This window comes from Narcine bancroftii, chromosome 2, assembly GCF_036971445.1.
Source record: "Narcine bancroftii isolate sNarBan1 chromosome 2, sNarBan1.hap1, whole genome shotgun sequence".
Taxonomy (NCBI): Eukaryota; Metazoa; Chordata; class Chondrichthyes; order Torpediniformes; family Narcinidae; genus Narcine; species Narcine bancroftii.
Genome location: NC_091470.1, coordinates 191,801,900 through 191,829,471, shown reverse-complemented (window position 1 = coordinate 191,829,471; position 27,572 = coordinate 191,801,900). Strand labels below are relative to the sequence as shown.

At 43.6% G+C, this 27,572-nt stretch overlaps 1 protein-coding gene across 1 annotated transcript in view; it reads left to right on the top strand.

Moving 5' to 3' along the window:
- Positions 1–27,572, top strand: part of mcm7 (minichromosome maintenance complex component 7) — a 36,155-nt gene that overhangs the window by 4,061 nt on the left and 4,522 nt on the right. Inside the window, exons 3-15 of the mRNA XM_069919757.1 lie at positions 4,597–4,676; positions 5,295–5,459; positions 11,963–12,087; positions 14,018–14,198; positions 15,945–16,082; positions 16,167–16,316; positions 17,757–17,871; positions 18,270–18,401; positions 19,462–19,545; positions 21,132–21,343; positions 24,026–24,207; positions 26,042–26,125; positions 26,212–26,380. Of these exons, the coding sequence (XP_069775858.1) occupies positions 4,597–4,676; positions 5,295–5,459; positions 11,963–12,087; positions 14,018–14,198; positions 15,945–16,082; positions 16,167–16,316; positions 17,757–17,871; positions 18,270–18,401; positions 19,462–19,545; positions 21,132–21,343; positions 24,026–24,207; positions 26,042–26,125; positions 26,212–26,380 (1,817 nt within the window). The remainder of the gene's footprint in view (positions 1–4,596; positions 4,677–5,294; positions 5,460–11,962; positions 12,088–14,017; positions 14,199–15,944; positions 16,083–16,166; positions 16,317–17,756; positions 17,872–18,269; positions 18,402–19,461; positions 19,546–21,131; positions 21,344–24,025; positions 24,208–26,041; positions 26,126–26,211; positions 26,381–27,572) is intronic.

Below are 27,572 nucleotides of genomic sequence, written 5' to 3'. Positions count from 1 at the left end.
GGAGTGCTGGTAGTGTAATTGGCAGGGTGGAGTGCTGGTAGTGTAATTGGCAGGGTGGAGTGCTGGTAGTGTAATTGGCAGGGTGGAGTGCTGGTAGTGTAATTGGCAGGGTGGAGTGCTGGTAGTGTAATTGGCAGGGTGGGGTGCTGGTAGTGTAATTGGCAGGGTGGGGTGCTGGTAGTGTAATTGGCAGGGTGGGGTGCTGGTAGTGTAATTGGCAGGGTGGGGTGCTGGTAGTGTAATTGGCAGGGTGGGGTGCTGGTAGTGTAATTGGCAGGGTGGGGTGCTGGTAATTTAATTGGCAGGGTGGGGTGCTGGTAGTGTAATTGGCAGGGTGGAGTGCTGGTAGTGTAATTGGCAGGGTGGAGTGCTGGTAGTGTAATTGGCAGGGTGGAGTGCTGGTAGTGTAATTGGCAGGGTGGAGTGCTGGTAGTGTAATTGGCAGGGTGGAGTGCTGGTAGTGTAATTGGCAGGGTGGAGTGCTGGTAGTGTAATTGGCAGGGTGGAGTGCTGGTAGTGTAATTGGCAGGGTGGAGTGCTGGTAGTGTAATTGGCAGGGTGGAGTGCTGGTAGTGTAATTGGCAGGGTGGAGTGCTGGTAGTGTAATTGGCAGGGTGGAGTGCTGGTAGTGTAATTGGCAGGGTGGAGTGCTGGTAGTGTAATTGGCAGGGTGGAGTGCTGGTAGTGTAATTGGCAGGGTGGAGTGCTGGTAGTGTAATTGGCAGGGTGGAGTGCTGGTAGTGTAATTGGCAGGGTGGAGTGCTGGTAGTGTAATTGGCAGGGTGGAGTGCTGGTAGTGTAATTGGCAGGGTGGAGTGCTGGTAGTGTAATTGGCAGGGTGGAGTGCTGGTAGTGTAATTGGCAGGGTGGAGTGCTGGTAGTGTAATTGGCAGGGTGGAGTGCTGGTAGTGTAATTGGCAGGGTGGAGTGCTGGTAGTGTAATTGGCAGGGTGGAGTGCTGGTAGTGTAATTGGCAGGGTGGAGTGCTGGTAGTGTAATTGGCAGGGTGGAGTGCTGGTAGTGTAATTGGCAGGGTGGAGTGCTGGTAGTGTAATTGGCAGGGTGGAGTGCTGGTAGTGTAATTGGCAGGGTGGAGTGCTGGTAGTGTAATTGGCAGGGTGGAGTGCTGGTAGTGTAATTGGCAGGGTGGAGTGCTGGTAGTGTAATTGGCAGGGTGGAGTGCTGGTAGTGTAATTGGCAGGGTGGAGTGCTGGTAGTGTAATTGGCAGGGTGGAGTGCTGGTAGTGTAATTGGCAGGGTGGAGTGCTGGTAGTGTAATTGGCAGGGTGGAGTGCTGGTAGTGTAATTGGCAGGGTGGAGTGCTGGTAGTGTAATTGGCAGGGTGGAGTGCTGGTAGTGTAATTGGCAGGGTGGAGTGCTGGTAGTGTAATTGGCAGGGTGGAGTGCTGGTAGTGTAATTGGCAGGGTGGAGTGCTGGTAGTGTAATTGGCAGGGTGGAGTGCTGGTAGTGTAATTGGCAGGGTGGAGTGCTGGTAGTGTAATTGGCAGGGTGGAGTGCTGGTAGTGTAATTGGCAGGGTGGAGTGCTGGTAGTGTAATTGGCAGGGTGGAGTGCTGGTAGTGTAATTGGCAGGGTGGAGTGCTGGTAGTGTAATTGGCAGGGTGGAGTGCTGGTAGTGTAATTGGCAGGGTGGAGTGCTGGTAGTGTAATTGGCAGGGTGGAGTGCTGGTAGTGTAATTGGCAGGGTGGAGTGCTGGTAGTGTAATTGGCAGGGTGGAGTGCTGGTAGTGTAATTGGCAGGGTGGAGTGCTGGTAGTGTAATTGGCAGGGTGGAGTGCTGGTAGTGTAATTGGCAGGGTGGAGTGCTGGTAGTGTAATTGGCAGGGTGGAGTGCTGGTAGTGTAATTGGCAGGGTGGAGTGCTGGTAGTGTAATTGGCAGGGTGGAGTGCTGGTAGTGTAATTGGCAGGGTGGAGTGCTGGTAGTGTAATTGGCAGGGTGGAGTGCTGGTAGTGTAATTGGCAGGGTGGAGTGCTGGTAGTGTAATTGGCAGGGTGGAGTGCTGGTAGTGTAATTGGCAGGGTGGAGTGCTGGTAGTGTAATTGGCAGGGTGGAGTGCTGGTAGTGTAATTGGCAGGGTGGAGTGCTGGTAGTGTAATTGGCAGGGTGGAGTGCTGGTAGTGTAATTGGCAGGGTGGAGTGCTGGTAGTGTAATTGGCAGGATTTCAGGCTACATCAGCCTTTTCAGTTGACAGAGCTGCAGAAGGGGTATGAGGAGTCTTGTTGGGGTCCAGTGAGATCCTATCCAATTGTCATGCAGTTTTGTATTTCCCAAATTTCAGCTTGGTCACAGTATCAACTTCCCCCTTCCTACAGTTGTCTAGCTGGTCCTGATGTACTGAACCTGTCTGATATCTCCAGTCATTGCTGGAGAGAGATCTACATTGTTCACTTACCTCATCCACTGCTCGTTGATGGTGGCCAGTTTTATTTTTCCACTGCTTTTCTTGATCTTTCATCTTTTCTAAATTGATGACAATTTCGTAAATGTTCTGTATCATTGGATAAATAACCAGATACGACACTGAAATGGGTCCTTTAGCCCACTGACTCCACTCTATCCATCTTATTCTATTCACATTCCATCAATGCAAGACTATTTCAGCTGGGAGAACATACAAACTCCTTACAGACTGGTTAGAATTTTGCGCTGCCTGTGAGGAGTTTGTACATTCTCACTGTGTGCGTCGGTTTTTCTGCCATCATCAAAAACGCATGCGGTTGTAGGAGAAATAAAATGAAAGTCTACAGACACTGTTTGAAGTAAAAACACAATGTTGGAAAAACTAAGCAGGTCAAACTGTTCTTCATATAGCAAAGATCACAGTCCCATGGGGTGGATAAGGGAGTGAGGGAGGGCAAACCAACGATGGGTGTAGCTAGGGGCAAGAAGACGAGGGAGGGAGAATGGGCAGTGAGTAAGCAGCAACTGGAGGTCGATGTTAATGCCATTCGGTTGGAGAGTGCCCACACCTCAAGTCAAGTGGTGTTCTTCCAGTTGACAGGTGGTCTTGGTGGGATAGTGAATGAGGCCACGGACAGATGTGAGCATGGGAGTGGGATGCTGAATTGAAGTAGATAGCCACTGGGAGGTCCTTGTCACTGATGCAGACAGAGCGAAGGTGCTCACCAATCTCTCTGGTGTAGAGAAGGCCACAGCACAAGGTTTTGGGTTCATTTGGTGTAATTAGGAGGCTCTGGTTTAAATGGCCAGAACTGGCTTTATCTGCAGTAAATAAAATTTAAACTTAAAATCTTATTCCTGCTCCTCCTGGATATTGCTGCTACCTTCAGGAAGGAGGTACAGGAGCCTGAAGACGAACTCCCAACGATACAGAAACAGCTTCTTCCCATCCCCTATCAGATTCCTGAACAGTCAATGACCCACAGATGCTACTTCACCTGTGTAAAGTAAGGGGAGGAATATTTAGGAGAGGTGTCAGGGGTTGGGTTTTTTTGAGAGTGTAGTGTGTGTCTGGAATGCATGGCTAGGGGTGGTGGAGGCTGGAATAATAGGGGCACTTAAAAGATTCTTAGGCACATGGATGAAAGAAAATAAAGGGTAGTGAAGGTTTAGTTTTTCTGAGGTTTCTTAGGATGGCACAACAATGTGGAGTGAAGGGCCTGTACTGTAATGTTTGATAACATCCTAACTCCTGTGTTCAGTACTTTGATATATAAAGGACGATGCACCAAAAGCTTTCTTTACTACCTAATTCTGGATGCTTCTTGCATTAAACACATTTCAGCCAGTTTAACCCACTGCATTCATGCTGAATCCACTGCCCGCCTTTCCTTGCGGTGGACCTTTTCACACCGCAGTGTAAAATGAAGATTCCCAGGAATCCTCCTGTGAACCTGCGCCGTGAAAAGGCCAGTCCAGGGATTTTAATTGGGTCTGCGGCCCTGCCTCATTGTGTAAAGGCAAATGGCCAACCAGGGAAAGCCTCGTGATATCAGCAATTGTGTACTGCGGCATGAAGGCGATTAAAATTAAAAGATACGTGTCTCCTGACAACAGTGGCCTGCATCGGCACATCCCAGAGTGGTTCCATGCATGAGGGATTATGGGAAACAAAGTCAGCCATTTAGCCCACATTGCGCTGCTGTTGCAGCATGCTGAAGTGGTGGGGAGGGAGAACCGATGGACAGGGGGTGAACTTACTCTTACTCCTGTGAGTGCGTACCGTGTCATTGGTTGGGGATGGGACCCCCGCTAAATTGCCAGGAATTTAGATTGAGGTGTGAGGTCCTGAATTCACAGGAATTTCACCAGGATAAAGTAGGTTCACCGCTCCCCTGTGGTGTGAAAACGTCTAGTCTTGTTACACATTGCATCAACCTTTCATCAACTGTTCCATCATCTGACCCAATGCTCTGGTTTCCATCCCCCTCACCAGCTGGTGTAAACCCTGAACAGCTCTGTCAGTTGTGATGTTTCTTGCTTTGTGAAAAAGGTCCTCTAAGCAGTGCTGAACCAAGAGTTTCATTGACAGGACTTTATTTGGAGTGTCATGTTGCCTTGGAGGATAACTAATCATTGGAGATGGATCAAGTGACCTGTGATTTCTTACAGAGAAGTGCATCAGGTTCCTGCAGGAGTTCTATACAAATGATGAATTTGGAAAGAAGCATTTCAAGTATGTTGACCAATTGGTAAGAACCTTGTGTTCGAGGCTCTTCTACCCTGCCTGTATGTTACGCTGGTGCACTTACTGTGGGTTCTGGTTTTGTTTCAACTCCCATGGCCACCTGATTACTGCATGACACTAATGGGTTTCTGTCCCACTTCTATGCTGACATGTCTCTCCACGATCTCATGCTCTGCCAGACTGAGACCACCCACAAGCTGGAGGAACAATACCTCATCTACTGTCTGGAAACCCTCCAACCAATGGTATTAACATTGACTTTTCTAGTTGCTGTTAAACCCCTCCCCCATCTTCTTCCCTCTGTCTCCTTTCCCCAGCTTGCTCTTTCCCCCTTTTCCCTCTGTCTCCTTTCACAGAGCCAAAATCAATTCTCACCTCTCTTATGTTCAATTAACACCTTTTGGCTGCTGGTCTGGGATCCTCCCCCCACCCCCATTAATCTCTAGCCTTTAATTCAGACGCCTGCCTGCTTTTTGCTTATACCTGCGCTGCTTAGATGAGAGCCACGTAAGGATTTTAAAGCTCGGGCCTGGAACGTTGGTAACGTACCTACCTCCTGTATAATGGACACTGTGAGACTGGCTGAGCTCTTCCAGCATTTACTGTGTGTTTTTATAATAAGGTGCAAGTTGCTCACCGTCAGCAAGTGGCTCTCTACATCGACTTGGATGACATTGCAGAGGAGGACCCTGAGCTTGTGGATTCAATCTGTGAGAATACGCGCCGATACGTGAATCTTTTTGCTGACGCAGTTCAGGAGTTGCTGCCGCAGTACAAGGAGAGGGAGGTAGGTCGAGGAGAACATCTGTGACTCCACTCTTTCCAATTTCCAGCCATCTTAGGATGTTTTTCTTCCTACAACAGGCCCTTCTGGCTGCGCCTCCACTTAACTTGCAAATCCTGTGCGTTTTTATTTTTTATTTTTCACACTATAAACCACATTGATCAAGATACATACATTTTTCTTTTCAAATATATACAGTGTCGTTTTCTCCCCCCCCCCCCACTTCCCGTCCCACCCTCCCTACCTCCCCTCCCATTCATTTAAAGTACAGAATCTAAGATACATTAAACCCGTCAAACAATGTTGTCACTCAATAAAAATAAACAAGAAATTCCACTGAGTCAATTCTTTTCATTTCCTTCTCCTTCTGTCATTCTAGGTGGTAGATGTCCCCGGTAGGTTTTCTCTATTGTGTTTCATGTATGGCTCCCATATTTGTTCAAATATTGTAATATTATTTCTTAAATTATATGTTATTTTTTTCTAATGGAATACATTTATTCATTTCTATATACCATTGTTGCACTGCCAAGCCATCTTCTAATTTCCAGGCTGACATAATACATTTTTTTGCTATGGCTAGGGCTATCCTAACAAATCTTTTTTGTGCACCATTCAAATCAAGTCCAAATTATTTGTTTTTTATGCTACTTAGGAGGAAGATCTCTGGGTTTTTTGGTATACTGCTTTCTGTGATTTTATTTAATATCTGGTTTAGATCTTCCCAAAATTTTTTCACTTTCTCACACGTCCAGATTGCATGAATTGTTGTTCCCATTTCTTTTTTACAACGAAAACATCTGTCTGATACTGTTGGGTCCCATTTATTTAACTTTTGAGGTGTAATGTATTGCCTGTGTATCCAGTTATATTGTATCATACGTAACCTTGTGTTTATTGTATTTCTCATAGTTCCAGAGCATAACTTCTCCCATGTTTCCTTCTTTATCTTTATGTTTAAATCTTGTTCCCATTTTTGTTTAGTTTTACCATTTGTTTCCTCATTCTCCTTTTCTTGCAGTTTAATATACATATTTGTTATAAATTTTTTGATTATCATTGTATCTGTAATCACATATTCAAAATTACTTCCCTCTGGTAACTTCAGACTACTTCCCAATTTGTCCTTCAAGTAGGATCTCAGTTGGTAGTATGCCAACACTGTATCTTGAGTTATATATATTTATCTTTCATTTGTTCAAAGGATAGTAATTTATTTCCTGAAAAGCAATTTTCTATTATTTTGATCCCTTTTTTCTCCCATTCTCTAAAGGAAAGGTTATCTATTGTAAAAGGGATTAGCTGATTTTGTGTCAGTATTAGTTTTGATAATTGGTAATTTGTTTTATTCCTTTCTACATAAATCTTCTTCCAAATATTGAGCAGATGATGTAATACTGGAGAATTCCTACATTGTACCAATTTTTCATCCCATTTATATAATATATGTTCAGGATTCTTCTCCCCTATTTTATCTAGTTCTAATCTAGTCCAATCTGGCTTTTCCCTTGTTTGATAAAAATCTGATAGGTATCTTAATTGTGCGGCTCTATAATAATTTTTAAAGTTTGGCAGTTGTAAGCCTCCTTGTTTATACCATTCTGTTAATTTATCTAGTGCTATCCTCGGTTTCCCCCCTTTCCATAAAAATTTCCTTATTATTTTCTTTAACTCCTTGAAGAATTTCTCTGTCAAGTGTATTGGCAATGCCTGAAATAGGTATTGTATCCTTGGGAAAATTTTCATTTTAATACAGTTTATCCTTCCTATTAGTGTTAGTGGTAAGTCTTTCCAATGCTCTAAATCGTCCTGTAATTTTTTCATTAGTGCATAATAATTGAGTTTATATAGATGGCCGAGGTTTTTATTTATTTGTATACCTAGGTATACAAATAAAAGGAGGAAAAACCCAACACCCAACCCCAACCAACCAATTTTCCCTTGCAACCGCTGCAATCATGTCTGCCTGTCCCGCATCGGACTTGTCAGCCACAAACGAGCCTGCAGCTGACGTGGACTTTTTACCCCCTCCATAAATCTTCGTCCGCGAAGCCAAGCCAAAGAAAGAAGATACCTAGGTATCATATTGCTTGCATTTGCCATCTGAATGGTGTGTCTTTCTTAAATTTTGAGAAATCCGCATTATTCATTGGCATTGCTTCACTTTTATTTGCGTTAATCTTGTAACCCGACACTTCTCCATATTCCTTCAATTTCTTATGTAATTCTTTTATTGATATTTCTGTTTCTGTTAAGTATACTATAACGTCATCTGCAAATAAACTGATTTTATATTCCTTGTCTTTTATTTTATTCCCTTTTATTTTATTTACTGTTCTTATCAATTCTGCTAGTGGTTCTATAGCTAACGCGAACAATAAGGGTGATAGTGGGCATCCCTGCCTTGTTGATCTGCTTAAGTTAAATTGCTTTGATATATATCCATTTACTGTCACTTTCGCCAATGGCCCCTTATATAATGCTTTAATCCAATTAATATACTTCTCTGGTAAACTGAATTTTTGTAATACTTTGAATAAATAATTCCATTCTACTCTGTCAAAGGCCTTCTCTGCGTCTAAAGCAACTGCTACTGTTGGCGCTTTACTCCCTTCTACTGCATGAATTAAGTTAATAAATTTACAAATATTGTCGTTCGTCTTTTTTTAATAAATCTAGTTTGGTCTAGATTTACTATTTTAGGTACATAGTCGGCTAATCTGTTTGCTAATAGTTTAGCCATTATCTTATAATCTGTGTTAAGTAAAGATATTGGTCTATATGATGCTGGTGCGAGTGGATCTTTCCCTGTCTTTGGTATTACTGTAATTATTGCTGTTTTGCATGAATCTGGTAAGCATTGTGTTTTATCAATCTGGTTGATTACTTCCAGGAGGGGAGGAATTAATAAATCTTTAAATGTTTTATAGAATTCTATTGGGAATCCATCCTCTCCTGGTGTTTTATTATTAGGTAGTTTTTTTTATTATCTCTTGTATTTCTACTATTTCAAATGGTTCTGTTAATTTATTTTGTTCCTCTGTTTGTAATTTCAGTAGTTCAATTTTAGTTAAAAATTCATCTATTTTGTCTTCTTTCCCTTCGTTTTCAGTTTGGTATAATTGTTCGTAGAATTCTCTGAAGTTTTCATTAATCTCCGTTGGATTTTATGTGATTTGTTTGTCTTTTTTCCTTGATGCCAATACCATTCTCTTAGTTTGTTCTGTCTTAAGCTGCCATGCTAGAATTTTGTGTGTTTTTTCTCCTAGTTCATAATATTTCTGTTTTGTCTTCATTATGTTCTTCTCCACCTTATATGTTTGTAGTGTTTCATATTTTATGTTTTTATCTGCCAATTCTCTTCTTTTAGTTGTGTCTTCCTTCATTGCTAATTCTTTTTCTATATTTTCTATTTCCCTTTCCAACTGCTCTGTTTCCTGATTGTAGTCCTTCTTCATCTTGGTTACATAACTTATTATTTGCCCTCTGATGAACGCTTTCATTGCGTCCCATAGTATAAACTTATCTTTCACTGATTCCGTATTTATTTCAAAGTACATTTTAATTTGTCGTTCAATGAATTCTCTAAAATCCTGCCTTTTAAGTAGCATGGAGTTTAATCTCCATCTATACATTCTTGGTGGGATGTCCTCTAACTCTATTGTCAGTAACAGGGGTGAGTGGTCCGATAATAGTCTAGCTTTATATTCTGTTTTCCTAACTCTGTCTTGCATGCGAGCTGATAACAGGAATAGGTCTATTCTTGAGTATGTTTTATATCTACCCGAATAATATGAATATTCCTTTTCCTTTGGGTGTTGTTTCCTCCATATTTCCAAAAGTTGCATTTCTTGCATCAATTTAATTATAAATTTGGTTACTTTGTTCTTTCTGTTAATTTTTTTCCCAGTCTCATCCATGTTTGAATCCAAATTAAGGTTGAAATCCCCTCCTATTAGTATGTTCCCTTGCGTGTCTGTTATCTTCAAAAAAATATCTTGCATAAATTTTTGATCTTCTTCGTTAGGTGAATATACATTGAGTAAATTCCAAAACTCCAAATATATCTGATATTTTATCATTACATATCTCCCTGCTGGATCTATTATTTCCTCTTCTATTTTAATTGGTACATTTTTACTGATTAATATAGCTACTCCTCTAGCTTTTGAATTATATGACGCTGCTGTTACATGTCCTACCCAATCTCTCTTTAATTTCTTGTGCTCCATTTCAGTTAAATGTGTTTCTTGCACGAATGCTATATCAATTTTTTCTTTTTTCAGTAAATTTAACAGTTTCTTCCTTTTTATTTGGTTATGTATTCTGTTAATATTTAAAGTCATATAGTTCAACGTAGCCATTTCATACTTTGTTTATCTTTCCTTTCCGTTTCCTCATCATCACCTTTCCTTCTTATCCATTTCTGCTTTCTTGTTTTGAACACTTTATATAAGACAACATTTCTAAAACATCAAACATTTCCCTTATTCTCCTATCTAAAATTTCTTTAACCCCACTATCCCCTCCCCTTCCTGAGTTGCCCTTTATCCCTTGTCGGGCAACCACATCTGCCCTCTCCATTTGGATTTGTGAATTCACTCGCAAGCGTCAACTGATTTCGCAGTGACCGTAACTCCTCCCCACCAAGCCCCCCCCCAGAAAAGATTTCAATTTTCATATGTAACAAAGGTCACTCTCTTAATTCCCTCCTTACTTCCTCTCTTCCCTTTCATTCCCTTATTAATTCTTATCTATACTCTATATATTTTCCTTTAAATACGGATACACTCATGTACACACATACATATATATATATATATATATATACACACACACATACCCATATACACACATACATAAAGTTCGTGGTCATTTTTACTCTCGTTACACGTCTTCATCTCTCTGCCTGTTTTGCAGTTGTTCTGCAAATTTTCGTGCTTCTTCCGATCCGAGAATAGTCTGTTTTGCTGCCCTGGAATAACTATTTTAAGTACCGCTGGGTACTTTAGCATAAATTTATATCCTTTTTTCCACAGGATCGTTTTTGCTGTATTGAACTCCTTCCTCTTCTTCAGGAGTTCAAAACTTATGTCTGGATGGGAAAAAAATTTTTGACCTTTGTATTCCAGTGGCTTTTTGTCTTCTCTTATTTTCTTCATTGCTTTATCCAATATATTTTCTCTTGTTGTATATCTTAAGAATTTTACTAAAATGGATCTTGGTTTTTGTTGTGGCTGTGGTTTCGAGGCTAATGTTCTATGTGCCCTTTCTATTTCCATTTCTTCCTGTAATTCTGGTCTTCCTAGGACCCTGGGGATCCAATCTTTTATAAATTCTCTCATATTCTTGCCTTCTTCATCTTCCTTAAGGCCCACTATCTTTATATTATTTCTTCTATTATAATTTTCCATTATATCTATCTTCTGAGCTAAGGAGATGATTGTGGATTCTTCTTCCATTTCTCTACGTTCTTCTTCTTCCTCTGGGTTGGTCATCTGTTGTTTCCTTGTTTTCTTTTTACTCTCTTCTTTCTTGTTCTCGTTGTTTTCTATGTTCTCTTCCTGTTGTTATGTTGCAGCTGTCATCCTCAGCTGTGGAGATCGACTCCTCAGCTGGTCCCCCCTCCCGTCAGTGTTTTTTTTTTTTCATGCGTGGTTGCGCACTTTTACTTGGCTCCGCGAGCCATTTTTGTAGTCCCGAGCTCGGGACTTCCACTGACCTTAGGGAGCGGGCTTCTCTCTCCGCGGCGGGCCTCCTCGAACAGGTAAGGCCTTCACCTTCTTCTTCCGACGTTCTTTCTTCTTCTCTTCTTCCCGTTGCTTTCGACTTTTCTTTCTTCGCTGCCATTTTCTTCCCACCTTTACTTTCACTTTGTTTTAATTTTTATTCTTGTGCCTTTGTAGCTACCAGCCCACACACTGTTTTTTAAACTTTTCCGGAGAGGGCTGGAGTTCCCTGACTGGCCACTACTCCATCACGTGACTCCTCCAATCCTGTACGTTTTTGAAGGGTGGGAGGAAGGCAGGGTACCCCAGGGAATGCTTGCAGACGCAGGGAGAAAGGTACAAACTCCTCACAGACAGGCGGATTCCAGCCAGAGTCGCTGGCGCTGTAATAACGTTGCGCTAACTGTACCGCCCCCAAGTTGACATTCGTGTGTTCTTTTGCCTGGATGTTTCTCCTCTCCAAGATTGGTTGGGTTTCTTTCCAAAACACCAGGAGTCCACTATCTCCAGCTTTGGAACCTGAATCCATCAATTCTGAATGGATAAAGCTGTGTGGTGTTAAATCGCTAGACTCCTTGTCTTTCACAACCCCTGAACTGAAAGAATAAACAAAGGTGGGGACTTCTGAATCTTTTAGGACAATTCCATTCTGTCATGGCATTGCTCACTGTTGTCTGGTTAGCACTAATAAATTTGGAGGTCGGAGAGGGGTGTGCTGGATGAGTTCTTGATTTTGTAGTTGTACTGAGGGCTGTGTCGGTTCTGCTTCCCACCCAGGTGGTGAGTAAAGATGCACTGGATGTTTACATTGAACATCGGCTGATGATGGAGCAGAGGACACGTGATCCCAATGAAGTTCGCGACTCACACAACCAGTACCCAGCAGAGCTCCTGCGCAGATTGTGAGTACAGCCTTGGTCACTGATGCAGTGCTGCATTAGTGCTGCGAGTGGCCTTGTCCTTGCTGATGTCACGTTTCCCTCATCTTAAAATGGGGTCCTGCCACATGGGGTCTGCAGGGATTGTGGGGAGTGAATGTGGTTTCACAGAGTAAGCATGGACAAAGAGTGAGTAAGGTGACAGATAGGAAGTTGGCAGGCTTGTAAAATGGCGCGCCACAACAAACTGAGTCTCAAAGTGGACAAGACAAAGGAGATGATTGTGGACTTCAGGAGGATGAAGGTTGACCATTCTCAACTATAATGGTTTGAATGTATAGGGAACAAAGTCCCTTGGTGTGCATATAAAGGACAACAGAAGGCACAGATGTATCTGCACTTCAGAAGAAGGTTGAGAAGTGTAAGGCTACCGGCCCCCATCTTGACCACATTTTACAGAAGCACAGTGTCCTATCTGGTTGCATCGGTGTGTGGGCTGGTAGCTACAAAGCTTCGGACTGCAAGTCAATACAGGTAGACGATCCTTTATCCGGAACCCTTGGGGGACAGTGTGTTCTGAATTTTGGATTTTTCCAGATTTCGGAAAGCCAGATTTAAGTTCACCCAAATTGCACTGCCGTATCCACCCCACCCCCTTCCAGTCGCGCTGCCGTCTCCCCCCACCTGCCCGACTCGCACTGCCAGTCTCTCTTCCCCACTTGCCGGATTTTGGAGCTTTCCAGATAAAGGATTGTGTACCTGTACAGAGGTTCCTCGAGACCCTTTTCTTTACTGATGACATCCTACTGGGAGTGTTGCTTAAATAAAGCTCAGAATTCTAGGAGATCTTTTCCATCCATTTCACAGTATCAAGAGGAGGGAGATACAGGAGGCTGGGAAATGCTTCTTCCCGCAGGCTTTGAGATGGATGAATAGTATCCTGTGACTGAGTCGATCTTCCCAAAATATTTATATATTATTTTAAATTACATCTTTATGTTTGTAATTGTTATGAGCTGTGCATTATGTGTGTGTGCCGTGGTCTGGAGAAACACCATTTTGTCGGGTTCTATAGGTACAGTCAGATGGCAATAAACTAGAATTTGAAGGAGTGAAACATGAAAGTTTGTAGACACTGTGGTTGAATTAACACAAGTGCTGCAGGATCCTAGCAGGTCTTACAGCCTCCATAGGAGGTAAAGTGTATCTAACTGACATTTCAGGCCTGAGACCTTCAAGTGAGTCTGGGTGAGTACATGTCATAGAACTTTGAGTGCAGATGGGGAGCAGTGGGAGAGATTCTCACAGAACTCCCTTTGGAGAGAACTTTGAAGGGCTCATGCCCAAAACATCTGTGGCTCTTCATCCTGACCATGCTCCTTCCCTGCCTTCTGCCTCTTCCCCACATTCCTAACCTGCTGCCTTTGTTCCCATTTCAGAAGGTTGATTGCCACAGGTGGAGTCTTCATTATAAGAATTCCAGGTGATATGGGCGATATTTATTCCTTGGTATATTGCTATTTGTGGAACATTGTGTGCAGTACTGTTTTCTCACAAGATCACAAGGCTGTTCATTCCCATTGGGTCTGCTCTTTTAATTGGCTGTAAAATGCTCGCCTGTTCATAACCTAGACTGTAAGATGTAGGGGTAGAACTAGGCTAATCAGCCCATCGAGTCTGCCCCACCATTTAATCAGGAGCTGATCCATTTCCCCACTGCCCGGCCTTCTCGCTATAACTGATGCCCTGGCTAATCAAGAACGCGTCAATCTCTGCCTTAAATCCACCCAATGACCCAGCCTCCGCAACCACCCGTGGCAACAAATCCCACAGATTCACCGCCCTCTGGCTGCTTATAAGAGGGAATCTTTCCTAACTCTGCACTATCTGGTTCTACCCCTCTTTGAAAAGCAATCCTTCAGGATGTCAATTTACGACCTCTCTCTCTCTGCAGTGAGCTATACTTCAAGCACCCCAGCACAATGAAACCGAAGGTGATCAGGGACGTGAAGGCAGACAGCATTGGAAAGCTCGTAACCGTGCGAGGTATCGTTACCAGAGTGACAGAGGTCAAACCCATGATGGTGGTTGCTACCTACACGTGTGATCAGTGTGGTGCAGAGACGTACCAGCCGGTAAGTACGTGGCAGAGCACGTCTAGTCAGATGTTGAAGGGTTCTGTTGGTTCCGCAGCCTGTGCACGAGGCTGCAGGGAGCATTTACTCGGGCATTTCATCAGGGAGAAATAATGCAGTGCCTTGTGCACCCAAATCAGTGTTGTTCGTAGCATGACAACAGGAAGTTGTAGCCAGTGCCTCCCTTTTCCCAGAGATACTCTCCACCTGGGTGGGCAGATAGACGGGCACTGGAAACTGGAGCAGCAAATAAAACATTCTGCTTGAGAAACTCCGAGGGTTGAACAACATCAGTGGGAGAACAAGAATGGTCAACGATTCGGTCGAACCCTTCATCAAAAGCGCAGGCGCTTTGCGTTGACCTTTTTTCTCCCTCTGGTGTCCGCGGCCTGCTAAGTCACCTAGCAGATTAATTTTTTTAGATGCCAATCTGAAAACCACTGTAAGAGAGTGGCATTCCCTGATAGAGGGGTCATCATGTTGGCCATTCCACTATCATGCCTAGTTGTGGTGTATTACAGGGGTGATCATGGGGTGGGGGGGGGGCCAGGCTGAAGAATCCTAGTTAGAGGATTTTTTTTTAATTGTTCCCTGAGTAATGGGCCAGGGAGGTGTTTGAACATATAAAATGCTGGGCAGCACAGTGAGCCTATAGGGCTTTGTATAACTGGCTTGTGATTTGATTAGTTATGGTCAGTGCAGTGCCAATACCTGGGTTCGAATCGGTTCCTTTGCTTTCAGGAGTTTCTACTTTCTCTCTCTGTAGCCTGCGTGACTTTCCTGCGGGTGCTCTGGTTTCCACCCCCACGTGTTAAAGTCTGCTAAGCTGTGAATAAAGAATACAGCAGAGAACCCCACAGAACGAGTTTTAAAATACGAACAGTTTTAATACTTCAATTGTAACATTGGTGGGGGTAGTGGTGATACCCTGTCTCCAAGTTCATACAGAAATGGGTCAATTTCTATAGTAAATTTAGATCAATGCCCATGTATGAATTCAAGTGTTCTAACTAATTGTTAGTTCTAACTAATTAGTTAGTTAGCCTTCACATTTGTTCTTGAGGACTTCAAATTTCTTTGTTTAGTCAGAGATGTCTCCAAAAACCTTTAATTACCTCTTAGCTTCAATTACTCATTCAGCACTGAAACAGCTAATGTTCCCTACAGATATAGAATTGTTGCTCTTTCTTGATGCGAGAACCATTACAACTGATTTATTTTGACAGCCCTTCTGGGGAGATGTAAACCTTAAGTGTTCTTTTCAAAAGTTCATTCTTAGAAAGTTCATCTATAATTACAATCCCATAATATTTAGCAATAAGAGTTGGCCACATACAATGTTAAAAAAACTTCCAGAATTCTTTACAATGTTACAAAATAATACTTAATTAACTACATATATTTTAAGTTCTAAGTTGTACAGGGGTTAGTAGGATAATTCATTACAAAGGTGTGTTTGGGCTGAAGGACCAAAAGATGAGGTCAAAATGAGGGAATGTAGCATCAAGGTGTGGGGAGTGGATTTAAGACAAAGGTAAAGAGAGACTGTGCTTTCCCTGATTGTCCTGAGTCTGAAGCAGAGGCTGCTTCATGAAAAATATTTAAGATTCAGATAGATGGGTGTTTATGTAGTGAGGGTTTTGAGGGTTATTGTGAAAAAGCAGGTAGGAGTCTGTGGCAAGATCAGCCAGATGGCTGCCTCCTGCTCCTCTTTCTGATCTCATCTATTAAAAATTCCTGTTTCAGATCCAGTCTCCCACCTTCATGCCACTGATAATGTGCCCCAGCCGTGAATGTCAAACCAATAAATCCGGAGGAAGGCTTTACCTGCAGTCCCGAGGGTCAAAGTTCATCAAGTTCCAGGAGATTAAGATCCAGGAACATGTGAGTATTTAACGCAAGTGCTCCTTGTCCAGTGAGGTCGGGGGGGAAGGGCCTTTAATACTGATGAGCTGCTTGTTTCTTTAGAGTGACCAGGTGCCTGTGGGAAACATTCCTCGTAGCCTGACGGTGCACAGCAGAGGTGAAAACACAAGACAGACACAGCCTGGCGACCATGTTAGCATCACTGGCATCTTCTTGCCCATGATGAGGATTGGCTTCAGACAGGTGGTCCAGGTAAGAGTACCTGCTTTGGTCAGGGGTGGCCAAATTATGGTCCCTGAGCCAACTGTGGCCCATTGCCATTTGTAAATGGCCCTTGAAAACATAGTCTCTAACAATAAATGGCACTGAATCTATATTGCTCTGTAATACATGAGCACATCAATAAACTACTGTCATGTCAATGGTTAAACTGTTCAGTAGTGTCCTATAGTTATTTTGATAGAAAATGTATTTTTGAGGCTTTCAGGTCTAACAACACCGTTTTTCTTGCAGTGTAACTGGTTGAAAGCTGCCAGGCTTAATATTTGTCCTGTGACTCTTTGTATTTTTTATTTGTATATGGGCCACAGCCAAAAAGGTTTGGCCACCCCTGGGTTATAGTGTTAAAGTGCCTTTCCCTGTTAGCCTGCTCTTGATCTTCAACTTATTTTGGCCTCAACATTCACAAGATATAGAAGCAGCAGAAGGACAATCGGCCCATCGAGTCCTCTCTGCCATTTTGAACTAATCCATCCTTTCACTCAGTCCCACTCTCTGTAACCCTTGATGCTCTTAACTAATCAAATGCCTATCAATACACCCAATACTTGGCCTCCACAACCACCTGTGGTAATAAATTCCACATCCATGGAGGGAATTAGTCATCCCCATCCATGGGTACTGCCTGATCCGCTGAATTCCTTCAGCCTTCTGAGGGCTTCTATAACGGTTGGGGGGGGGGGGGGGTCCTTTTAATTTTTACAATAGGTAATAGGCCATATCAGCGCACGACTACGTACCGGGGGGGGGGGGGCAGGTTAATTGGGCGGCAATGGACTAAATGGCCTGTTACCATGCTGTATATCTAAATTAAAAGTTTGCTCATTCCTGTCCTATAACAATTTTTTTTTAAATTAGAGATATGGAATGGTAACAGGGCTTTCTGGCCCATGAGCTCTACCACCTAGTTATACCCTTGTGACCTCTAAACTCACTAACCCCTTAAGTCTTTAGGAACCAGAGTGCCCGGAGGAAATGTTCACAGTCATGGGGAGAACATACAAACTCTTTACTGACAGTGGCAGATTTGAAACCGGGTCGCTGGCACTATAGCAACATTGCGCTAACTGTGATAATCTTGTGCTTAATAAATTGGAAAAAAAATCCTTGGAAACGCTTTAGATCTATTAACAAAAAGAAATAAAAATCTTGATGGGCTTCTGAATCCTTGTATATCCAGTCAAGGTTTCTACCCATGGATGCTGTTTGACGAGCCAAGTTCCTCCCACAATTTCTCCTCGACTTGCTTAATTTTCAGTCTTGTGCTGGAGGCGTGAGGATTTCCTGCAAAAGTGGAGGAAGTGGGAGTTTACAGTCCACGGTTTTGGTAGCAGTTCAGATCTGGGGCCAGGAGCAGAAATGTTGGTGTGGTTGACTTGAGATTCCTGGCTGAACACTTGCGTTGATTTTTAGGGCCTGCTGTCTGAGACATACTTGGAAGCTCACAGGATCAGTCAGATGAATAAAACTGAAGACGATGAGTTAGGATCTCAGGAGCTGAGTGAAGAAGAGTTGAGACAGATCACGGGTAAGTTAGGTGTCTTTAGAGGTGACTTGCTGCACCTGTGTAGCATGGAGCAGTCTGGGCAGTGTGTTGTGTTTGGGAGTGCATGATGAGTTCAGCCTAGGAGCAGGTTTGGTGGGAGAGTGGGGATTCTTGCAGTGTTGGCTGGGTCCTTCCAGCTGTTAATGGTGTCCTGACTTGTTACAGAGGATCTCAGTAAGTCAAGCAGTGAACTTCATGCAGCAAAGATGCATAACCAATTCAGGCTTGAGCCTTTCATCAAGTTATTCGAGACCCAAGCCCGAAACATTGTCTATGTATCTTTATAAACTTGCACTGTTTAACCTGCTGAGTTTCTCCAGCATTGTGTTTGTACTTCAATCACCGTGTCTACAGACTTTTGTGTTTTACTCTTGTTGCAGAGGATGACTTCTACGAGAAGTTGGCCGCCTCAATTGCCCCAGAGATCTATGGGCATGAGGACGTGAAGAAGGCACTGCTTCTGCTCCTGGTTGGAGGAGTGAATCAATCTCCTAAAGGAATGAAGATCAGAGGTGAGGATGGGTATGTCCTTTGAGGTTCCAGTGTTGGATCTGGATTTGATGCTGTTTGGCTCCCTTCAGTTCCTTAGTCCCTTCCCTTTTTCCCGTCAGCATATTTCTTAACCCTCTGGCCCCTCACCCTATCAACTCCTCCTCTTCCCCTCCCACCTGAATCCACCTATCATCTGCTGGCCTGTGCCTTCTCAGTCGAGTGTCTGCCTAATTTTTGGCACACCTGAAGACTGGCTCGGGCCTGACTGCCGATCACTTTCCATGTGGCCTGCTGAGTTCCTCCAGTACTTGTGTGCACTGCACATCTTGTCCAGAAGGTTCCATTGGAAGTCGAGAAAGGGGCACAACTCTGATGGTTGTTGTTCATAGTCGGACAGGGTTGGCCTCTGTGGTTGCACCGAGTAATTCCAGGTAAGTAATTAACGAAGGAACCTGACCACATGCTTTCCTTCTGTACTGCAAACTGAACAGCTCATGTATACAGGTGCAATGCATTACATTGATACATATTGAATGTATGTTGACCACATGTTCTTTGGGAAATAGCATAGTGAGTGTACTTAACAGCATTTATTGTCTTCAGAAAGATTGAGTACGGCAGAAATGTTTTGTCAATGTTGCAACAGCTGCAAAACATTCTTTTGCATTTGTGGTGAGCTGACACTTAGGCTAAATTCAGTAAAGTTTAATGATTCTTCAACTTGCTACGTGATAACAGCAAACCATAATCCCCAATTTTTTTTTCCCAGAAAGCAAACTTTTGAAAAAAAATTGTTTTCTGATACAATTTGATAATTCTGTATGCCCAACGCAATTCTTTGGAAGCTCCCTTGAGTTCCAGATGGTCTAGAATTGTCTTTACCAGGTCACAATTCTTTTCCAGAAATTCCTGGGTTTGGGGTGAATGAATGCCACAAGGTGGCAGTGCCTGGGTGGCAAAGAGCTCTGTCAGCCTAAAGTGTAATAAGAATTGGACTCTGGTCCTTCTGGTTTGACTCCACTATCAGCATAGGTCACTAGTGATGTTTGCCACTGAATGTACCTGTCTTCTCATTTCTAGGGAACATAAACATCTGTCTGATGGGAGATCCAGGTGTGGCTAAGTCCCAGCTGCTCTGCTACATTGACAGGCTGGCACCACGGAGTAAGTGCCCAATGTCTGCGTGGGCTCCGTCTGGTGACTGGGCTGTCCTTATGTCTCCTTTCCTGTAGCTCTCTTTCCCCTCTGTGCTTTATTGTAGTGTTAATAATATAGTAAAACCTGGTACCTATGGGGATTGGTAGATGCTGGATAAGTGAATTTGCCTGTGGTTTGAGATTGCGTGTTGCGTGGATTGACGAACTGACCACTGGGGGCTGCCAACTACAAATTTTCATATTTTTTACCTCTTTATTTTCTGCGGTTTTTTGGCCGGTTGCTTGAATTCCAGATCATGGAGGTTTGACTATTATACAATTTTTTTCTGCCTGCCGTAAGTGTTACTTGGCACCTCTTATAGTAAAAAAGAGTAGCAGAAGAGAGTCCCTTCAGAGACACTAAGTTCCACATATCAACCACTGTTTTTAGAAAAATTAACACATCCTGTAAGCCTCCTTCCCTCCAGGGAGTACTTGGTCAATAACTCGTCCAGACAGCATCCTGGTGAGTTTCTGCCCTGCGGTGCATTCACCTCTCTAGTGTGGCGATGAGAATTGTACCTAATCCTCTGAACACACTGGAGAGCGCAGATGCAGAAATCTGATTGAGCAATTCTGAGTCGAGCAGCATCAGTATTTTGTTGATTCTCAGCTTGACCCATTGAGTTCCTCTGGCCACTTGTTTCAGAGACCTAGTCCAGAGTCCTCCACGCCCCTCCCATCCATTTTCCTGTCCAAATTTTTCTTTAATGTTAAAATTGAGTCCGTATTCACCACTTCAGCTGGCAGCACATTCCACACTCCTACTACTCTGTGAAAAAATTCCCCATAATGTTCCCTCTAAACTTTCCCCTTTCACCCTTAACCCATGTCCTTTGGTTTGTATCTCCCCTACCCTTAGAGGAAAAAGCCAACTTACATTTACTCTATCTCTGCCCCTCATAATTTTGAATACTTCTATCAAATCTACCCCTTCTATGGTCCATGGAATAAAATCCTAACTCAGTTCCTGAAGCCCCCAGCACTCTCAATCTCATTGATAAAATTTCTGTAGATGAATGATCAAAACTGCACACAATCCTCCAAATTTAGTCTCACCAATGTCTTGTACAACTTTACCATAGCATCACAACTCCTATATTACTTGATTTATGAAGGCCAATAGCTCTCTTTACAACCACTTTCAGGGAATTGGGTATCTGTATTCTCAGACCCCTCTGTTCTACTGCACTCCTCAGTGCCTGACCATTTACCATGTTTGTCTTGGTTTGTCCTTCCAAAATTGTTGCCAAATCTTCTGTATCCGGCTTTACCAACGTTTTGTAAAGTTGCAGGAGGAAGTGAGATTTTAAGTAAAGCAAAATGATGTGACTCCTAGGCTGGGAAGAATGAAGAAAGCCACTAGCTCGGGGGGAATGGGGGCGAGATGGGAGCATGTCAATAGCACATGGGTGAAGAAAGAAGTGAAGGGAAGTTGGATACTGCGATACTTGATGGGATGATCAGTGGGTCCAGGATGGAACATAACACTTCCTGTTGAGTTCAGCTTGTGAGGTGTGTGTGTACTCACTCTACGTTGTGCACCACTTGCAGGTCAGTACACCACCGGCCGCGGCTCTTCAGGTGTAGGATTAACTGCTGCCGTGATGAAGGATACTGTTACCGGTGAGATGATTCTAGAAGGTGGCGCCCTCGTGCTGGCTGACCAAGGGATTTGCTGCATCGACGAATTTGATAAGATGATGGACTCCGATAGAACTGCTATTCACGAAGTTATGGAACAGCAGACCATTTCCATCGCGAAGGCAAGTGCAACAGAATAAGCTTCTGGGGTTGGAAGTGTCCCTGGACAGAATGGTTTGTGGTCTTCAACTTTAAATCAATTGGTTTTTTCATTGCTAACCAAGTGCAATAAAAGACCTGGTATCCGGCACCTATGGAGATTGGATGTCGGATTAGTTAATTTCCTAGTTGCTTGAGACTGTGTGTTGCGTGAATTGGCGAACTTATCACTGTGGTGGTGGGGGGGGTGATTTTAAACTTTGTTTTTTTTACGTTATTTCTGAATTTTAATTTGCCGGTTGCGTGAATTCCAGATAACGGCGATTTTACTATACTTAGAGTTTTCCTCTCATGCCTTTATGCTATCCATTATTAATGTCCAAACCCGATCAGCCAGGCCCCATTCCCTTGTCTCTAATTGCTGCTGATGTCACCCATTCTGTAAATGCTCTCTGACATCCTCATTGTTTTTAAATTGCTGCATGTTCTGCCTTCCTCTCACCGCCTCCAGCCCAGCCTGGACCAGTTGCAATGGTGTCCCAGATTTTAATACATCTAATTTAGGTGTCCCCTGCTTCCACAACCGATTCCCTGACCAGAAAATGCCCTCATCTCTCACCCCATCTTTTTCTCCTTTTGAAGTGAACCTTTAGAATATGCCTGTTGACCACTTGGGGTTCAGGTTTCTTTCGTGTTCTTGTGAAGCGCCCTGGGATATTTCACTCTATGTAAAGGTTTTATGTAAATGTAGTTCCAATTATTCTGCATACAGGTACTTTAGAGTGGGTGGGGATTCAGCGAATTACATCTCTTACATTTGCCTTTGATCTGTTTCGAATCTGTGTGAAGAAAACTGGATTAAGTTCAGGTTTATTATTTTCTGGTTGTACATAGTCACCCTGATGAAACAGCGCTTCTTCAGGCCACATTGCCACACATGCACAGTAAATAATAATCAAATATATAAAGATGTGATTTAAAATTAACAGTTTCAGGACACTGCTCATCACTCTCACAGACTGCAGGAAGAAGCTATTTCCCAGCCTGGCAGTCGTGTACATCCTTCCTGGTGGTAGTGTGTTGGACGGAAAGGGTCCTCAATAATTCTCTGAGCCTGTTTTAAGCAACGCTCCCAGTGAATGACATCATTAGAGGAAAGGGAGACCCCCAGGGGTCTTCTCAGCCATTTTGATGATCCTCTGTTTGGACTTCCGGTCCGATGCTTTGCAGCTCCCGTCCCACACAGCAATGCAGCCTGACAGGGCATTCAGTTGGGCTCCTGTAAAAAGTTGTCAAGGAGGGGCCAGAAGCCTTTCCTCGACTTCCCTAAGAAGTGTAGACACCTGCGCCTTCTTGAGGTGTTGTGGGTTCAGGATAGGCCATCCTTTATGTGCACATCAAGGAACTTGTGCTCTCCTTGCATTGATGTGTCGTGGAGAGTAGTTGACCTTTGTCCATGGGCACTATGTCTGGGGAAACAAAAGCTGCAGAGGCTGGAATCTTGGAACAGATCAAAGAACCAATGAAGAGCTTCATTTTCATTTTGTGTTGAGGGAACACAGAGGCTGCAGAAGGACTTTGACAGATTAAGAGAATGGGCAGTAAAGTGTCAGTGCACTTTTGTAAAAGAAATAAATGGGCAGACTATTTTCTAAATGGGGAGAAAGTGAAAATGCTCAGGTGCAAAGGGACCTGGGAGTCCTCGTGCAGGATCGTCTGCAGGTTGAGTCGGTGGTGAAGAAAGCAAATGTAACACTGGCGGTCATTTCAAGAGGAACAGAATACAAGATGTGATGTTGAGACTTTATCAGGCTCTGGGGAGACCTCACGGAGGATTGTGAGGAGTTTTGGGCTCCTCTAAGAAAGGATGTGCTGTCACTGGAGAGGGTTGAGAGGATGTTCACAATGCTGATTCAGGGAATGAAAAGGTTATCGTGTGAGGTACGCTTGAGAGCTCTTGGCCTGTACTCGTTGGAATTTAGGAGGGGTGCTCTCATTGGAACATTTCAAGTGTTGAAAGGCATGGACAGTAGATCTAGAAAAGTTGTTTCTTGAGATGGAAGAATCTAGGACAAGAAGGAACAACTTCAGGATTGAAGGTGTCCACTTAGAACAGAGATGCGGAGGATTTTCTTCAGCCAGAACATGGTATATTTGTGGAATTTGATGCCACAGGTGGTTGTGAGGCCAAATCATTGGGTGTGTGATTCGATTGGTAGTTGAGGCATCAAAGGTTATGGGGAGAAGGCTGGGCTGTGGGGCTGAGTGGGAGAAAGGATCACCTCATGATTGAATGACAAGGCAGACCCAGCGCCTAAGATCATCCACTACCATTGGGAAGGAGGTCTAGGAGCATCAAAATCAGGACTGCCAGGCTGGAGAATAGCTTCTCACGTGATTGATGAACGGTATTCTATAATCAGGTAAGCCACTGCAAAGTATTCATATTTATTTTGAATTTTTTATATATATATAAATTATCTATATATATATATATATATATAGACACACACACACACTGTGTGTGCACTGTGGCCCAGCGAAATCCGTTGCATTGTATACAGTCAGATGATAGACTTGAACATTTAAACAGATACAATGGGAGGCATTGAGCAAATAACTTGATGTTAGAGAGATGTGTTTATGTTGAGCACCAGGAGCACTGTGCCATTGAAGTCATGGATTGCCGGTGGGTTTTATTTCAGGCTGGCATCATGACCACATTGAATGCCCGGTGTTCCATCCTGGCAGCTGCAAATCCTGCATACGGACGCTACAATCCCAAGAAAACCATTGAACAGAATGTGCAGCTCCCAGCAGCACTGCTGTCCAGATTTGATCTCCTGTGGCTTATTCAGGATAGGCCCAACCGAGATAACGACCTGAGGTTTGTGCATGTGTGTGAACGGGGAGCCTCAATTGCAGGATGGGGGGGAGGGGGGTCATTCCCATGGATGGAGTGTGAATAGAAGCTGGTGAAAGAGGTCAAGGAGAGAAAGCTGGACCCCTTGTCATTAAAAGAAATTGGGATACCCTGATTTTAAAAAGTTTAATTTACAAATAGGGTGATTAAGCGCAGAGAATTGGAACATTTGACTGAAGATTGGCCTAGCATCATGGCCTGAAGGTCCAGTACTTTGCTGTACTGTTTTATGAAGGATGCATTTGGAATGAGAATAGATGACAGGCATAAAACTTCATGCAATGAAGTATGTTGTCTTACTACAGCACACTAAAGGCCCTTCGGCTAAACGTGATGTCAAATTCAAACAAAATCTTTGGTAGGCACGTTGGATATCCTTCCATCCCTTTCACATTTGTGTGTCTATCTAGAGGCCTCTGAAGTGTTGCTGTCCTATCTACTTCCACGACTACTCCTGGCACCACTCTGATATTTCACTTTGTAAACCTCAATCAGGGGTCCTTCAGGCTCTGACATTCCAGGAAGAACAACTCGAGTTTGTCCAATCCCTCCCCATAACTCATCTTTTAAGCCAGGAAGCATCTAGGTAAGCCTCTTCTGTCCCCTTTCTAAAGTCTCCACATTCTTCTTGCAATGAGGCGACCAAAATTACACATAGAGTCCAAGTGTAGTCTAATTAAAGTTTTATATGGCTGCAACTTGACTTCCTTTTATACTCGATGCCCTGCCCAAATACAGAAAACGTTTATAGATCAAATTATTAATTAAACGGCAAGCGATTGCAGCGTTCTACAGTGCAGAAGGACTTGGGAACTCTTGTGCACAAATTGCAAAAGGTTGGTTTGCAGGTGCAGCAGGCAGTCAGAGGCAAATGGAATATTGGCCTTCATTTGGAGGGATTGAATTGAGGAGTAGGGAGGTTCTTTTTTTAAAAAAAAAAATTATTTTTCACACTATGAACCATACTGACCAAAATACACACAAACATTTCCCTCTTGAATATACACAGTGTCATTTTCTCCCCTTTCTCCCCCCCCCTCACTTCCCTCCCTCCTTCACCCCTCCCCACCCACTCAACATAGGAGTAGGGAGGTTCTAATGCAACTGTACAAGGTCTGGACTACTGCATGCAGTTCTGGTCTCCTTACTTGAGGAAGGATGTACTGGCTTGGAGACGGTGCAGAGGAGGGTCACCAGGTTGATTTCGGAGAAGTGGTGGTTAGCCCATGAGGATAGATTGAGAATTGGGACTGTACTCACAGGAAGTTAGAAGAATGAAAGGGAATCTTATAGAAACATAAAATATGAAAGGTGTAGATAAGCTAAGAGGTTGGTGAGGGAGACCAGAACTAGGGGACGTAGCCTCAAGATCCAGGGGAGTATTTAGGACGGAGATGAGGAGGAGGTGCTTTTCCCAGAGGTGGGGGGGGGGGGGGGTGAATCTGGAATTCGCTGCCCATTGAAGCAGTGGAGACAACGTCAGTAAATATATTTAAGACCAGGTTGGGTAGATTTTTACATTGTTGGGCAATTAAGAGATATGGGGACAAGGCAGGTCGGTGGGGATGAGCCCATCATCAGATCAGCCACAATCACATTGAATGGGTGGAGCAGGTTCAATGTCCAATTCCTGCTCCTAGTTCAGATGTTCCTGTACCACCTGTGCCAAGTTGAGGCGTGTCATTACTGGCCATCAGAAGGTGTGGAGTAGTTCAGGCTGTCTTCTGGGGGCCCCCTGGAAGTGATTTTTGTCTCATTTGATTGACTTGTGTATGATGAACTGTCCCTCCTTTCTCAGGCTTGCCCAGCACATCACCTATGTACATCAGCACTGCAAACAGCCACCCTCTCAGTTCCAGCCTCTGGACATGAAGCTCATGAGGTACGGTGTCCCTAACAGCATTATGTAGGTGTCCTTTGAAAGTGGGCTGAACACACATTACTTTTTTTTCTTTCTCTCCGGTCCAGGCGCTATGTCACTCTGTGCAAGAAGAAGGAGCCGGTGATTCCGGAGTCGTTAGCTGATTACATCACGGCTGCATATGTAGAGATGAGGAAGGAGTCCAGGATCAACAAGGACACCACCTTTACCTCAGCCAGGACGTTGCTGTCCATCCTGCGCATTTCCACTGCCCTGGTGCGTACCTCCAAGTACAGGACGCTTCCCACTCCCATCTCCCAACTCCCTTCCAGTCAGCTGGCTTTGGGAAGGTAAAACAAAGGATGAATGACAGCACTGCTCACATCGATGTTGCAGTGAGACAGACATCTCTGCACAACTTATCCTTGGGTTTAATGTCGATGACCTTCTTTTTTTCCCCCTTAATTATTAACAGGGAGTTTAAAAAAACAAGCAAAATCAAAGAAACATTGCAGATATACACAATAGACCAGAGCCGAACTACATGTTGAAGTGCCCTGTTCTAATACTGAATTATACACCATGCCGATCCTTCAAAGAAAAATAGAAAACAGATAAAAGAGAAAGATGACCTCCTCCCCCCCCCCCAGGAAAGGGGAAGAAAGAAGGGGTAATTCTCCCATGTAATGTGATAAAATCGAGGACAAGGGGGTCATAGTCTGAAAAATTAGAAGTTGTCCATTTAAAACAGATTAGGAAGAACTTCTTTAGCCAGAGGGTCGTGGATCTGTGGAACTTGCTGCCGCATACAGCAGTGGAAGCCAGATCACTGGGAGTATTTAAACAAGAAATAGACAAGTATCTCATTAGTGAGGTTATCAAGGGATATGGGGGAAAAGACTAGGTTAGAGTAGCTTAGTGTAAATTTATGGAACAGACTCGATGGGCCTAGTGGCCTGCTTCTGTCCCTCTGTCTTGTGAGAATGAATTACATATCGGTGAAACGTGACGCGATTCATCCAGAGCTGCTTCTTCCCTTAATAAAACTTTTAAAGAGTGACCATGGAGAAGTTTCTGATGATCGGGAGCCTTGACATAGACATCACTAGGAATACTGGAGATAATGGTATTGGAGACCAGTGGAGGGGGGGAGGTCATCAAAGGTAAACCCCCCCCCCCCCCAAATATCTTCAATACAGCTTCTATATTCTTAGAAACATGGTGTAACAATTTCTGAGGTTATAAGTAATCTCCAGGGGAATTCAAGTATGCATTTCTGACTTCCAGTGGGTCTGACTCATTTGGGAGTCAGATTTCCAAGTTATGGCTTTGCATTTCCTGGCCACCGCTAAAGTGAGTTTAACAAATTTCAATTGATATTTCAACAGCCTCATTTTAGGTCTTATATTTGCTAATTTCCCCCAATAAAAACAATTCTGGCACATGAGGGTATAGAATTTTGGTAATT